At 40.0% G+C, this 16,221-nt stretch overlaps 1 protein-coding gene across 7 annotated transcripts in view; it reads left to right on the top strand.

The window, feature by feature from the left end:
* Positions 1 to 16,221, top strand: part of SLC9A9 (solute carrier family 9 member A9) — a 661,514-nt gene that overhangs the window by 435,873 nt on the left and 209,420 nt on the right. For all 7 annotated transcript variants that reach the window (XM_087870270.1, XM_045813403.2, XM_087870269.1 and 4 more), the window contains 2 exons: positions 658 to 771; positions 2,363 to 2,474. In XM_087870270.1, the coding sequence (XP_087726396.1) occupies positions 658 to 771; positions 2,363 to 2,474 (226 nt within the window). The remainder of the gene's footprint in view (positions 1 to 657; positions 772 to 2,362; positions 2,475 to 16,221) is intronic.

The following is a 16,221-nucleotide window of genomic DNA, read 5'->3' as shown; positions in this document are numbered from 1 at the left end:
TTTACCAGCTAGAAATTGTAGACATTTAATGGATATACCTACATCAGTCAATTTAATGAGTCTCATTGTCTGGGGTTTGAAATATACTGATCATTCTAATGTTGAAATATAATTGACATTCATTCTTATTCCAAGTTTCCAAGTTTTCAAAGTTTGTCCCTTCTGCCTGTCTGAGGAAGGTAATTTAGCTAAAACTTTTTTTGAAAAGTTTTCAGAGCCTAGGAACTCAAGGGCATCTACTGAGTAATGTCAGAAGAAGCTAACCAATCTTTGCATCCTTTCCTATGCTACACCTTAAGCAATCACATAGATTTCTATAAACAAGGAATTTTCTATCATCCTAGTAGGAATTGTTCCATGGAGGATCGTGCTGGCTAATATACCCAGGTATATTTCTAGCAGCCTTGCAGCCGGAAAGGAAGATGGGATGTTGACATGGCTGCCACATCTGTCACTGGGTGGAGAGCCAGGGTAGAGTCAGAGGACGTTGACAGGGTAGCCAGGGGCCCTGTACCCTTCCAGAAACAGAGCACAAGGCCAATGTGTGGCCTTCCCAGAACCAAGAGGACTATCCACTTACCAAAACAGTTACAAGATATGAAGCGGATTCAAACCTGAGTCATAATTAATGGGTTTTGGTTTCTGTTTTGTTTTCAGTTGTTTGAATTTATGAACTTCTTGGCTGAAAATGTCATCTTCTGTTACATGGGCCTGGCGCTGTTCACGTTCCAGAATCATATCTTTAATGCTCTTTTTATACTCGGAGCCTTTGTATCCTTTGAAATACAGAACATGGAGTGATGAGGCAAAAGAGCAAACTACTAACTTTTACTGATTATTCCGTTAAATGGTTAAAGTAATTTCCTCAAGTTTATTGCAAGTCTCAAATTCATGGCAGATAAGTAATTTCTAGTAGGAGGGAAAAGATCCTAAGAAATTGGGACCTTTATTAAATGCTTCTATTTCAAGATAAGAAATTTGTAAAATACTGAGAGAAATAAAGGGGGAAAACTGAAGGAGAAGAGAATACCCAAAAAATGAATATTCAAAATATATTTATTTCCTGAATATTCAAAGTATGTTTTTAAACTATGAATCATTTACATAAAAATATATCAGTCCATTCTTTACAGAGAAAAATACTTAATCTGCATTAGAGTGTATCCAAATATAGCCAGGATTATTAAGCTTTAGAAATATTTTCATCACAAGATGGTAAAATCTCTTTTCCAGTGAGGACTTTGAAAATAAGATACACAGAGTAAAGATCAGATGAAATTAGCATTATAGATGTGATTTCAATGTCCTATGTAAGTGTACGTGTGAGTTTATTTTAATAAGATCACGCTTTCTTTTAAGTAAAATAACAGATAAAATCTAGACCTCCCTTCTAAAGCAGAGGACTTTTGTAGCTCTAGGCCTGGGGTGAGAGCATTCCCCAGTAGCAATGGTTGTCTATTTGATGAGACACTGAGCTGTTAGGGATGACCCAAGGACAGTCAGCAACTTTCGTCATTTGGAAGATGGGCAGATGCCCCATCAGATCATAGGCATGTGATCCTGACAGCCAGGAGAGCTGACCCTTCTTCTGTAAGCCCTGTTCCGGTAAGCACCTGCATTTGCCTACTGTCTTCTTTTCACTGAACACTCCCAATCTCATCCAAAACCTACATCTTAGATGGAAGCTCCCTCTTCCCACATAACTCCATCCCATATGAGGACAAACTAGAATCTACAGACTCTCAGGGACGAAGTCCTGGGTGATGAAAGGGGAGAGATGACTACCACCAGTACTTTTGGAGATTTTAACCTGTAAAGCTTGGACTTCAGCAAATTCTTCCTAAAGAAAGAGTTGTATTATACATTTAGACAGGCAATTCCTGTCAAAATTAAATCCACTAAGAGAAAAAGTAAGTGAAGCTTGCCAGAGTCAGGGAGTATAAACTGATGGATAGTAAGATGGCAATCATGAGCAGAAGTACATTTATCCTTTCTAAAGTGCTGCTTGAGAAGATAATGCTCCAGCTCTGCCTCACATTTTGCAGCAGAGTTGAGCAAAGAGTCGGTCATCAGCAACATAAATGTGCTGAGAAAATTTACAGTGATTGAAATGGTATGGGGTTAACAATTCTAAACCAAGTAGATATTCAAAGAAAAGCAGAGCTCTCTGCTATTTCTGGAAAGAAATTGACATTTAAAGATGAATTTTGGAAGCAAGTTGGACATACACGTATTGACATATTTATCCCCATTTTCTGGGCCATAAAATAGAGAAGCTTGAGAACGTAATAGTTAAAGCTCAAGGACTCGCAGCCTCATTGCAGCAACATTTTCCTCAATGTTTCCCTGTGCTTATCTGTAGCTCGCAATTTTTGTTGCCAGAGCCTGCAACATATATCCCCTCTCCTTCCTTCTGAATCTGGGCCGGAAACAGAAGATCCCCTGGAATTTTCAACACATGATGATGTTTTCAGGTATGTGAACTATGTTATATGCTAGTGCTCCTCTTGTCTCACACTTTTACAGCACATAGAAAGACAGAGATCTCCTGGTCCTCTTACCCCATTGCATCTACTACTCTTTACCCTGTCACACCTAAAACCATGCTGATACCCTAAGTTCTGAGCAACAGTGGGATTTCTTTCCAAAAGGAAAATGAAACGAAAGGGAATTTTGTTGGAAAATATGGTATCTGCCAGAAACTGGCCCAGAATAGGTATTTGACTTTCCCCCGACCAATTCCAGATCAATTTTCATATCAGGGAATTTGCACAGTCATTTCACAAATTGTGTACTTGAAGGTAAATAATGTATAAATGGTGCGATCTTTGTCCAATCTTAAAATCCCTGTTCCTTTCCTATGCAAAACTCCAGGAACTTCCTGTAGTTAATACAAACGTGAATCAAATCTAAGTATGCTTAGTTATTAGTTGAGAAAACAAGTATTAATTGCATACTCACCTAATGCCAAGAGCAGTGCTAAACACTGGTGGATGTAACTGACAAATTCTCTGCTCTCAAAAAGCTTATGTTGTACTTGTTTAAACCATACCTGAAGGCTCCTTTTTCCAAAAGAAAATAAACCAAATGAATTTTCTGACCCTGAACTACTCTGGGAATTGTGATTTCTTTCTGTTCAATCAATTTTCCTACCATCAGTCTTTCCTTATTCAGGGACCTTTTTCCTTACATGCCTTCTATGTATGAATACACTTATATTACACCCAGGGGCAGTTCATGGGAATATACATGAGAGTATAAAAAGCAAACAAACACTCTCAGAATAGAGCAAGCAAATACAATTTGGGGCATACAGGGGGATGTGGAAAAACTGAAGAAACTAACACTTATTGAATATCTAATATTTGCCACTCACTATAGATCAATTCTATGAAGCAGATATTGAACCATTTTTTAGATGGAGAAATTTCAGGGAACTGAAATTCCTGAAGTGGTTCAGGAATTCCTGAAGGGGAGAAGAGACTCCACTTCAAACCCACCCAAACATCTCAAAATCCATAGTTTCAGAAGTAAACTCCTAGTTTCACTAGGAGTGAAAGGCTTGTTTCACCTTCCATTCCATTCTAGCCCGTTTTACACAGTGAAGGGTTGGTATTTCCCAGGTTGAGAATGAGCTATTTAATCAAGTATAAAAAAATGGAGATCCAGAGTTTAAAATGCCCTTCTGTAGGTTTCTGACAGTGTTTCCCTCCATTTCCATATACACTAGAATGAAAGAAAGAGTCATAAAGAGAATAAGTTGAACTAGTAGGTGATCTTTGACTTAGAACAGCAATTAACTTTGGAAATGAGTTGACTTCTATTATGGGAAAACAAAAGGCAAGTTTGATCACTTATAAATAGGAAGTCAGCCCTGGGATGCACTTTAGCAACTCATTTCTAGAAGCTAGAAAGCACTTTTCCTTCCTTCCCATCAAAACAGTAGTTTTACTCTGGAGAATAAATACTCTGGCTTATTTTTAAGACTTAAGTATTATATTTTAAACAATGCTTTATTTTACAAAAATCACTTTGAGAAAGGTGTGAGGTTTTGAATAGCCATGTTGGAATATGAAGTGTCTGCCCAAATGGCCACCTGGCTTGATGGTTTCTCCGGGATCTGGTACCTTCTATGTTTGCTTAGCTGTAGGGTTAGAACTGTGCTAAAAACTGAGGCCAGCAATATAGTATATACAGCCAAGGGATGAGGAGACCCAGAATTTGATGATATCTTAATGATATTCTAAAGCAGGGAGTCAGCAAACTATGACCTTTGAACCAAATCTAGCCCACACCAACTATGTAAATAAAGTTGAAATATAGCTATACCCTTTTGTTTACATATTGTCTTGTCTGTTTTTGCATTACAAAAGCAGAGTTGAGTTGTTTGACAGAAATCACATGGCCCACAAAACCTTACTATCTGGCCTTGTTCTAAAGCATCTTCATCCTCTAGAGGGAAAACAATAACCCCATCACATTAAGGGAGTTGATATTATTAGTTTAATTCAGGAGAATGCCAGTCGGTTAGTTCACATCATCAAAAAGACGATCATGCCAAATTTTCAGGACATCTACTACTATCTATGATTATAATCCAGAGAATGACACCCATTGTCTTCCACATTGAGTGTCCATGTCATCTGTCAGACATCAGTCACTCACTGTTAGCAGTTCAGCAGCTTTACCTCAAGAGTTGCAGTCATCTTGGGCCAAAGTGGGCTTCTTTCTATAGATTTGCCAAGATTTTTGTTTTGTATGCTTTTCTCATTGAAGTGAACCTGAACAAAAAAGGGATTGGGTTACTTCTATTTTTAATGCCATCTTAATTACAAATTAATAATATTGATGATATTCCCTGGTATGGTAGAAAGAACATTGGATTTTCCACTAAAAATCTATCTTCTTAGCTTGAAAATGAGGAAATTGTAATGTTACGTGGTTATATAATGGAATCATAGATGCTCAACTCAAAGTCACTCTAACCTTTCTAAGACCTTTTATGAGCAATGTTTTATGAGCTCAGATCCATAGCAACGTAGGATAGGCATTATTAGTCTCTTTCTGCAGATTGAAGACAGCCAGAATTAGGGAGACATGGAGAGATTAGGTATCTTGCTCACAATCTTACAACCAATTAGAGATGAAAATGAGACTTGAACCCTAGCCTCTTGACTTTGAATTTAGAGCCTTCTCACCTGCCTGACCCTACTTCAGATTTATCCTCAAGGTCATGAGAATAAAAGTTAAATCAAAACTATACACTTCCTAACATAGGCCAACCCCAATATGTATAACATGTCTCTCACGCAAACCTGATCCTCGTCTATTTCACAACAAATCAAACATGTGGGTGACACTCCTCCCACATCAGTTCAATTTCTACACTGCACCTACTGACCCCCATCAGAGTATAGGAAGCATCAGGTGAGTTCATCACGTACAGTGCAGCATTTTTCTTCAAAAAAGAATGCTCTAGACTCAGCTTTGATTCTCTGCATGAATTCTGTCATGTTCTACTTTACTCAGGATCTAAAGTTTTAAATGTAATTGCCAGGAAATAAAGAATTTAAAAGATCAACTTAAGGTAACAATAGCCAGAGAGAAGGTAAAGAAGTAGATCACATAACACACTGTCTGGCATTTTCTGGGTATATGACAACAACACCTGTGGAAACCAGAAGAGAAAAACAGTCCCTTTAAAAAATATTTGCCTTTAGGGAGCCTGGGCGGCTCAGCCAGTTAAGCATCTGACTCTCGATCTTAGCTGAGGTGTTGATCTCAAGTTTGTGAGTTCAAGCCCCACAGTTCAAGCTGAGTGTGGAGCCCATTTAAAAATTTTTTTTAAATATTTGCTTTAGAATATGGCCTAGTGTTCTAGAAATGCCTAGAGTATTTCTGGTTATCCAATAAGAAGTATGACTTTCAGTAGCCCACTGGCAGAATCTGGTTGTCCATGCTTCAATAATGCATTTATATGGAGCCTTTCTTTACATAGCTCAAAACATTTTTCAGAGTCCTCTGGAGATGGTGAACAATGACTCTTTATCTAAAATGGGAGTGTGTAGCTAATAAGATCCAACAGTACATTAAAAGGATTATTTACTACAACCAAGTGGGATTTATTCCTGGGCTGCAGGGGTGGTTCAATATCCACAAATCAACCAACATGATACACCACATTAATGAAAGAAAGGATAAGAACCATATGATCCTCTAGGGGCGCCTGGGTGGCACAGCGGTTAAGCGTCTGCCTTCGGCTCAGGGCGTGATCCCGGTGATCTGGGATCGAGCCCCACATCAGGCTCTTCTGCTGTGAGCCTGCTTCTTCCTCTCCCACTCCCCCTGCTTGTGTTCCCTCTCTCGCTGGCTGTCTGTATCTCTGTCGAATAAATAAAAAATCTTAAAAAAAAAAAAAAAGAACCATATGATCCTCTCAATAGATGCAGAAAAGGCATTTGACAAAATACAGCATCTTTTCTTGATTAAAAAAAAAAAACCCTCCAAAATGTAGGTATAAAGGGAACATACCTCAGCATTATAGAAGCCGTATATGAAAGACCAACAGAGAATATCATCCTCAATGGGGAAAAACTGAGCTTTTCCCCTAAGGTCAGGAACACAACAGGGATGTCCACTCTCACCATTGTTGTTCAACATAGTACTACAGGTCCTAGCCTCAGCAATCAGACAACAAAAAGAATGAAAATGCATACAAATCAGAAAAGACCAAGTCAAACTTTCACTCTTCACAGATGACATGATACTGTATGTAGAAAATCCATAAGACTCCACCAAAATTTACTAGAACTGTTACAGGAATTCAGCAAAGTCACAAGATATAAAATCAATGCACAGAACTCTGTTGCATTTCTATACACTAACAATGAAACAGCAGAAAGAGAAATCAAGGAATCAATCCTGTTTACAATCGCACCAAAACCCGTAAGATACCAAGGAATAAACCTAACAAAAGGATAAAAGGTCTGTACTCTGAAAACTATAGAACACTTATGAAAGAAACAAGGAAGACAGAAAGTAATGGAAAAACATTCCCTGCTCATAGATTGGAAGAAAAAATATTGTTAAAATGTCTATGCACCCAAAGCAATGTATACACTCAATGTAATCCCTATCAAAATACCATCAGCATTTTTCCCAGAGCTGGAACAAACAATTCCAAAATTTGTATGGAACCACAAAAGACCCCAAATGACCAAAGCAATGTTGAAAAAGAAAACCAAAGCTGGAGGCATCACAGTTCTGGACTTCAAGCTGTATTACAAAGCTGTAATCACCAAGACAGTATGGTACTGGCACAAAAACAGACACATAGATCAATGGAACAGAAGAGAAAACCCAGAAATGGACCCACAACTATATGGTCAACTAATCTTTGACAAAGCAGGAAAGAATATTCAAGAGACTGTTGAAGACAGTCTTTTCAACAAATGGTATTGGGAAAATCGGACATCCACATGCAGAAGAATGAAACTGGACCGCTGTCTTACACCATACCCAAAAATAAATTTAAAATGGATGGAAGACCAAATATAATCCTAGAGGAGAACACAGGCAGCAACTTCTTTAACCTTGGCCATGACAACTTCTTGTTAGACAAGGGAAACAAAAGCAAAAATGAACTATTGGGACTTCATCAAAATGAAAACTTCTGCATAGCAAAGGAAACAATCAACAAAACTAAAAGGCAGCCACAGAATGGGAGAAGATATTCACAAATGACATATCAGATAAAAGGGCCAAAATCCAAAATCTATAAAGAACTTTTCAAATTCCATACCTAAAACACAAATAATCGAGGTAAGAAATGGGCAGAAGACAATAAACAGACATTTCTCCAAAGAAGACATACAAATGGCTAACAGACACATGAAAAAATGGTCAACATTACTCATCAAGAGGGAATTACAAATGAAAACCACAATGAGATACCACCTCACACCAGTCAGAATGGCTAAAATTAACAACTCAGGAAACAACAGATGTTGGGGAGGATGCAAAGAATGGGAAACCCTCTTACACTGTTGGTGAGAATGTGAACTAGTGAAGCCACTCTGGAAAACACTATGGAGGTTCCTCAAAAAGTTAAAAACAGAGCTACCCTATGACCCAGCAATTACACTACGAGGTATTTATCCAAAGGATACAAAAATAGTGATTCAAAGGAGCACCTGCCCAATGTTTATAGCAGCAATGTCCACAATAGCCAAACTATGGAAAAAGCCCAGATGTCCATCAATAGATGAATGGATAAAGAAGATGTGGTGTATATATTCAATATATATAATGTGTATACACACACACACACACACACACACACACACACACAATGTACTATTACTCAGCCATCAAAAAGAATGAAATCTTGTCATTTGCAACAATGTGGATGGAACTAGAGGGTATTATGCTAAGTGAAATAAGTCAGTCAGAGAAAGACATGTGACATATGATTTCACTCCTACGTGGAATTTAAGAAACAAAATGGATGAACATAGGAGAAGGGAAGAAAAAATAAAATAAGACAAAAACAGGGAGGAAAACCATAAGAGACTCTTAACTATAATAAACTGAGGGTTGCTGGAGGGGAGGTGGGTAAGGGGAGTAATTGGGTGATGAGCATTAAGGAGGGCACTTGATGTAATGAGTACCAGGTGTTATATGCAACTGATGAATCACTAAATTCTACCGCTAAGACTAATAATATACTATATGTTAACTAAGTTGAATTTAAATTAAAAATTTTTAAATAAAATAAAATGGGAGTATGACCTTACTTACATATTTACTCATTCACAGTCTTCCAGCTATTCATTTGGTGGGCATTCATTGCTACAAGCTTTGGGTAGGCATTTAGGAGAACAGAGACAAAGATATTGGCCTTAAGAGGCTTACAGCCTAGAGAGAGCTTGGCTTTGTGTGGCTAAATTTGGTTCACTAAGACAGTGTCCCTCAGGTGGTTCAAAGTCCAGTCAAATAAGAACTAGAACTTTCTGTCTTAGTCAATTACATCTACCATTTAATAAATCCTTTTCCATCATCTTTACCCTCACCTTATTCATACCCTATTGGCACTGGGCAGAACAGTTAGCAATGCCTGCCAAACAGAAGTGGATTCACTTGTAAAGCTAATGAAGCTTAAGCCTCAGTCTTCCTCATTCACACGGGCCCCTTCCAAGATCCCTGGAGGGGCCCTACGAGTGTGTTCTGGTGATGTGTAAAGTTGGTAAAAGATATTCTTTGTATTATTTTTCCTAAAGAGGTGCCCAAGATATATAAATTTCACCTCGAGGTGAAAGTTTACCAAGTGATCCAGCTGTTTATCACTCATCTCCTGGCAGTGAGTGGGGCCTGTAGTGAGCCTTGAAATAAGGGCTTGGAGCTGAGTAGATAATGTTTTTGAGTAAAGCTGACATTGTTCATGGATGACTCCGCTACCACTGCTGCCACCAGCTTCCCCCGCCTCCACCTTTTGACACCAGAGCCAATTAAACCGAGTGAAGCAACTGTCAGAACCCAGATTGAGTTTCTCACCTAGCACAGACCTTACCCAATTTATTTTGTATAGACTAGTAATCTACACACACAAAGCCTTGGAACCTGAAAATGAGGAATGGTCTCAAGGTCAGCACTGTTCTCCCTGCCTTGCAAAGCTTTCAATAATGCAAATTCTCTTTTTGGTAGCTAGGTTGCAGTTTAGAGTCAATTGGGGGAAGTTTACCCTGAGACATTTTTAAGGCCTTCTTTAAATTCAAGGCCTGGAGTTCGGAACTGCCTTGGTGTATCGTGTGACACCCAGCACAAAGGGCTTAAGAGGAACGCTAAGCTCCCCTGAAACTGTTCCTGTTGCCCTCGAGCATAGCCCCAGTTAATGCCAGGAGTGAGCTGCCCCGCCCCAGCTCTCAGTTCCCTTGAAACCAAAGAGGCAGAGTTCTGTGGTTTAAATTAAAGGAGGAGATGTGCTTTGCACAAATTAGCTTTCCTATTGATGTGGTGCATATTACAAAGATCAGGCCTCTTGTTTTAATTCAAATCCATGTGCTGCAATTTTTATTTAATTTAAAACTAAATAAGAGCCGGGAGTTGCTGGAAGGAGGGGAAATGCCAAGCCCAATTGAGCCCTGGCAGCCTTCCTGAAACCACTGTGACTGGGAGACTATGTCCTGCTGGGCTACAGAGCCTCTGTGCAGCGCTGCTGTGCTGATCTGAACAGGAGGGAGGCCTAGAAGTGCTTGGGCAGGTTGAAGGAGGCTGGCAACATGTCAGAGAACATGCTTCTCCAATTTGTCCACTTCTGCTGTGTTTGGAAGAGACATTAAAACCCTGATGTGTACTATTGCATAAACTAGGAAGAGTTTTAACCAGGAAAATGTGACCACAGTGTACAGATATAATATAAAACTTCATGAGCTCATGTTGCCATGAAGACAACAGCACCAATGTCTCCAGGCTTTGCTGCTAATGTTGTTGCTCATTCAGTTGTCCACCAGCACTCATTCTTAGCCTTCAAATAGCTGCCAGCCTCAAAGGATTGAGAAAAAGTCATGAAAGAAAAACTTAAATCAAGAAAAATGTTCCAGTAGCATTCATTTTTCCCGCTTAGTGGTGAAAAGACTGCCACTTATTCAAGTGTTAGGGAACACTGTGTTCTGCAGCTCACAGAACAGCGGTATTCTATGGAAGGACAACTCAGGAACCACTGTCGAGGTAGGAGACCACCTTTCTCTGCATATTTTGGTGATCCACCAGTCACGCCGTGGTCAAAGCCAATTTGAGACTGACTCAAAAGTGGCCTTACCCAGCTGACTTACCAATTGCAGCCAGGAAGAAAACTAGAGAAATTCACAAAAGTAAAGAGCGAAAGTCATTGTGTCATCAATGCCTAGGAATCTGTCTAGTACTGCCCAAGCTAATGGAACTCCAGTAAGCTACCAGGACTGCCCCACAACAACTACCAGCCATCATGTAAAGGGACACTTCCATGCTTTCCTGATCTTTGATAACCAAAAGTGTGCTCGTTGAACCAGCAGCTTTAGCGTCACTTGAGAGCTTAGAAATACTGAATCCAAGCCTGCCTTTTACTAAATCTCCAGGTAATTCATGTGCACATGGAAGTTTGAGAAGCATATCCCAGAACATAATCACAATTCACAGTTTTCTGTTCTGAACCTCTTTCTTCGATCTACTCTGCCTACCTTCTTCCTTTTTGCCTTACACCCTCTTGGGTGCCAGTCTTGCTTGTTGCTCTTCCATTTGCCATCTGATCAGCATAACAAAGTTTACCCAGTTTTTAAATTCCTTCCAGTTCCTTGACCTTGCTGAAGTCTTTCCCCCTATTCACTCAGGCTCTCCGTCTGGCCAAAACCCTGGCCACACAGACCCACCTTCACTCTTTTATTCAACTAATTCCTTTTTCTCTTTCTATCTCAGCTTAGACATCACTTTCTATAGGAAGCCTTGGTAACTCAGGTCTGGGTTGTCCCTCTCATCTGTTTCCGTAGCACCTAATACTTCTCTCCTAGTACCCATCACATCCTGTGAATTTTGGCTTGCCTGCCTGCATTCCCTTCTAGACTGGGAGCTTTGTAAGCCCAAATGCTGATATGCTTGGTTTGCTCCATACCTCAGCACTCAGCACATTAGGTGAAACTGAGTATCCTTCCACAAGTAATTAGGGGATGGTAAGCAAATGAATGAACAACCTACAACATTTTCTACCCAACTAAAATTATACATTTCACTAAAATGACCACTTAAGGACTATCTATTCCTGTTCTGTCAGCCCTGGGAACTTCTAAACCCAGAATTGGTCCCATAGACACCTCTCAGACCAAGCCTTCCTGGTTCCACAGATGAGAGCAAGCAACAATAATTTTAAGGAAAGAGACCAACAAATAAAACCTCTCATTTTTTAAATGAAAGAAAATATTTTTCACCTACTCACTTCTGGCTAAAAAACCCTTCCTTGACTCTTGATAACAGTAAACGTTGTTAATACTTTACGAAAGTACCATTTGGATCTGAGAGTATTTTTCTAATCTCTGTTTGCTTTATGTTGGAGGAATGTGTTTGTTTTTCAATGAAAAATCTAAGATCTCATTAAAAGCTCTGGGACTTTTACAACAGTCAGGTGATTTGAATCAAGATCAGGCTAACTCTAACATCAGCTTGGAAAAGATTTCTTTAAATGTATATACAAAGGTTATTTGAGAGTCTGAGCCCTCTAAGCAACAGGCTCTTTCTTACCTTTCTTCTTCCCTTGTTCATAATTCCAGAGAGAGACAGCCTGGATGATGTCATGTTGTCAATCATTCCTTGTCAGGCCTACCCCTTTGCAGTCCCCTCACCCAGAGTCCAGTATTCCCACACCCTCTCATACTATATATCCTTCCTGCTCTGGGCACATCTTGTGCAATTAATTAGGTCACTGTCTCTTCCTTACCAGTACAAGGCCGCTAACTAGCTAATGCAGCACAGGCTCGGAAGGTTTTCTTCATTAGAGGAGATGAATTTCCACTGAGCCCTCATCTCTCATTGTGGCCTGGGGTAGGCATTAGTGAGCAAAGTGGACAACTGGAGTAGATCTTCTGAGATCTTCAAATGGGACAGAGTTAACTAACTTATGCAGGAAATGTATCAAGCAGTCACAGAAAAAGTCTCCTTAAATGATGAATAACCATGAGCACCATTGCTGTGACAAAGTAGACAGGCATAGTAGGCCCATATGAATTGAAGATCCCATTAAGTCTTCATAGTGTCAAGTGCTGAGAAAAATGTATGTGGTTATGATAAATTCAGAACATCTGAGAACTAGCTTAGACCTGTGGTCAGCCCCATAGAATTGTTTTCTCCTATTATTAGGTCAAAACATTACCAATCTTCACTTTGCTCCAAAATAAAATTATAATAAAAATTATTCATTCTTGCATTTTTAAGCAACAAATTAGATTCTGCTATTTGGCACACCACAATATTTTCTAAATATGAACTACTGTTTTGGTGAAGTGCAATGAGCTCAGGCTTTCAAACTGGCTCAGCCACATGGAGCTGTGTGAATAGCCCTCCCCAAATCTCAGCTCCCTTGACTGTAAAATGGAAATAATCATACTTACCTTAGATGGTCAGTGTTGAAAACCACTAGAAAATACATATAAAATGCCTGGCACCGGACTGCACCTAGGAAACACTCAATAGGTGGAAGTTTCTATCACTTTCTTTAACCACCACAGATGAGACAGCTATTAGTGTTTCATAGAGACATGATTCATATAAACTCACTGCTTTCCGGAAAACCTCCTATCAGAGACTGAGGTTTTCATTCCAAAAAAGGGGTTTGACTATCAAATCACTGCCAAGGACACTCTTTGAGGCTGGTGTGGAAATGTTAGTGACATGCATATAGAAAACAAGACCCAAAGCCCCTCTTTCCCTTCATTTAAGGACAACCATTGGCATTCTATTCTTCATTCTAGCAGTGACTCACTCCTGACACTAAATACATAAATCAAATGTTATAACTCAAAGTACCAGTTTTTGTGAGGAAAATATATTGGAGCCCCCTCTGGACAAATTGACCCATGCAAAATGTCACAATCAACTTAGACATTTATTGAGTGTGAGAAAGTGGCAAGATCTTGTAGACAACCCAATCATCCTATCTAGTGAGACAGTAAAGCCAACAAGAGCCTGCCAGCCTCTGAAAGACCCTGAGTAATGAAAGGAGACAATCCAGAATGCTTGTCACCTCTCCCTGTTTCTTTTTTTTTTTTCTTTTTAAGATTTTATTTATTTATTTGACAAAGAGAGACAGAGAACAAGCAGGGGGAGCGGCAGGCAGAGGGAGAGGGTGAAGCAGGCTCTCTGCTGACCAGGTACCCCAATGTGGGGCTCGATACCAGGACTCTGAGATCAAGACCTGAGCTGAAGGCAGATGCTTCACCGACTGAGCCACCCAGGCGCCCCCCACCTCTTCCTGTTTCAAGGATAAGTCCTAGGACACAGGAAAGGAAATAATTTTATCATTTAATTCAGAAACTTTCTGTGTACATTTCAGTTTTCTCAGGATGTCCAGAATGTCAGAGATATCACAAATATCTGATTGATAATTTTTGCCAAATTAACCTGTCCATTGAGGCAAACAATTGGACTACATTATTTTTCCCCATTTTCTTTCTGAATTTGCTTACTAACTGCTTGCTTGTTTTGGCATTATGTAGACATAACTCTAGAAAACTATCAACACACATGAACAGAGTTCAAAAAAATGAATCTGTCTATGCCATGCACCAATCCCTCCCATTCTGCCTTCAGGTTCTGTGGATAGAGTTCAAAAGAAGTCAATCTTATTGACTCAAGTAAGCTATATGTGCAAATGAGCAAGAAGCAGTTACTTTTTAAAATGCCTGTGCTAAATTTCCACACAGCCATTAAGTAATTCAGGAATTTTCAGCATTAGTTCTGATGTACTGGGGAGGTGCAAATGCTATTCAGGCAACCGGGTCCTTCACAGACAGACCAAACCTCTGAATAGGGCTGGGTCTCAGCCCCACTGCCCAGCCTCCCCCTGATTTTGCCTGGAAGGCTCTTTCTTCCAAAAGCACCAGGAACTATTTTAGAGACCCATGGTCCCACATGAGGAAAGAAGTAGACACCAGGACAGGTGCCCTGCCTATGAATGACAGCCCTGCCCTCCTTTATAGGATCCTCCGTGCCACTCACCAGCCACTTCCCTTAGTGACTGAAGAGTGTCACTGGACTTTCCTGGAGTTATTTTTTAAATTCTACAAGTAAACATGAGAGCATGCATGTTAACAAGTATTTTTAAATGCATGCTCTTTAGGATGATTGTGTGCTATCCTTTCTCAACAGATTTCTTCCTTCTGATTGTTTTCAATTGTATTTTTCCTGGCAGGAAGCTAATTTCAGCTGTAGGAGGAAATGGGAGTTTTGACTGGAGAGTCTAAAACAGGTCACTTTAGATTAGGATGGGCTGATGCTGAGAAAGGGAGAAGAAGGAAGGAAGGAAGGAAGGAAGGAAGGAAGGAAGGAAGGAAGGAAGGAAGGAAGGAAGGAAGGAAGGAAGGGAGGGAGGGAGGGAGGGAGGGAGGGAGGAAGGAAGGAAGGAAGGAAGGAAGGAAGGAAGGAAGGAAGGAAGGAAGGAAGGAAGGAAGGAAGGAAGGAAGGGGAGCTAGAGATGGTACAGAAAGAGTAGGGTAGGGGGAGCAAAAGGCAAAATATCTGTTTCAAAATGTTTCCTCTGACTGATTTGCCTAGGAGAGGGGAAGAAAATTTTCTTCTTTGCACTTTTCCTTTAAACTCAAACTGAAGATAACCGTGATTTTTTTTTTAAATCTTTGTTTTGAGTTAAATATTCAATAGGGGGAATGAAACAGATTGAAGAACCAGCCATAGCATTTACTATTTAACCTTGACTACTCCATCCCTCTCAGCCCCTATTTTCTTTCCTGTTAAAAAAAGTATTCTGTGATTCTACAGGGACATGGAGGGGAGAGAGAGCTGGGGTAGGTAGATGTAGAGAGCTTTAGGATAAGCACAGAAACTCCCATAATTCAGTGGTTGAACCACAGCAGTAAAATCCTCTCTGACTCATATTAACATGGAAGCAGGGGGAAATATGGTTCTCCTCTAGATGGGTGATTCAGATATCACCAGACTCTTTCCATATTGTGGCATCAGGTCCCTAAGTCAAGGGTTGTACAAGTGTGGTCCCTGGACGAATGGTATCGCTCCACCTGGGAATTTAAAAAGTGAATTCTTGGGCCCACCACAGACCCACTTAATTAGGCACGCTGGGGCTGAAGCTTAGCAATCTGAGGTTGAACAAGTCCTCCAACTGATTCTGATGTAGCTCAAGTGTGGGCAACACTGCTACAGGGACTCAGTGAGATTTATAACCAGCCAGTGGAAGGGGAAAGAGAGACTGGGGTAGCACAGCTGCTTCTTAAAAGCTTTGGCCCAGGAATGACGTCATTTCTGCTTTCATTTCACTAGTAAGAAGTAGCCATCTGCCTATACCTCGCGGCAAGAGATGCTAAAAATGTAGTTTATGCAGTTACAGCAACATACTATGGATGATAAGTATAGGTTACGATAGACAGCCATCTTTGTCAAAATAGCCCTCCTCAATAGGAACATTATCACCATTTATAACATTGCTCCTATGGGAAAAAGCAATCCAGTGTC

This window comes from Ursus americanus, chromosome 20, assembly GCF_024610735.1.
Source record: "Ursus americanus isolate L20-20 chromosome 20, mUrsAme1.1.p, whole genome shotgun sequence".
In the NCBI taxonomy this organism is placed as follows: domain Eukaryota; kingdom Metazoa; phylum Chordata; class Mammalia; order Carnivora; family Ursidae; genus Ursus; species Ursus americanus.
The sequence above is the reverse complement of the archived record's forward strand: the minus strand, read 5'-3'. Positions and strand labels throughout refer to the sequence as shown.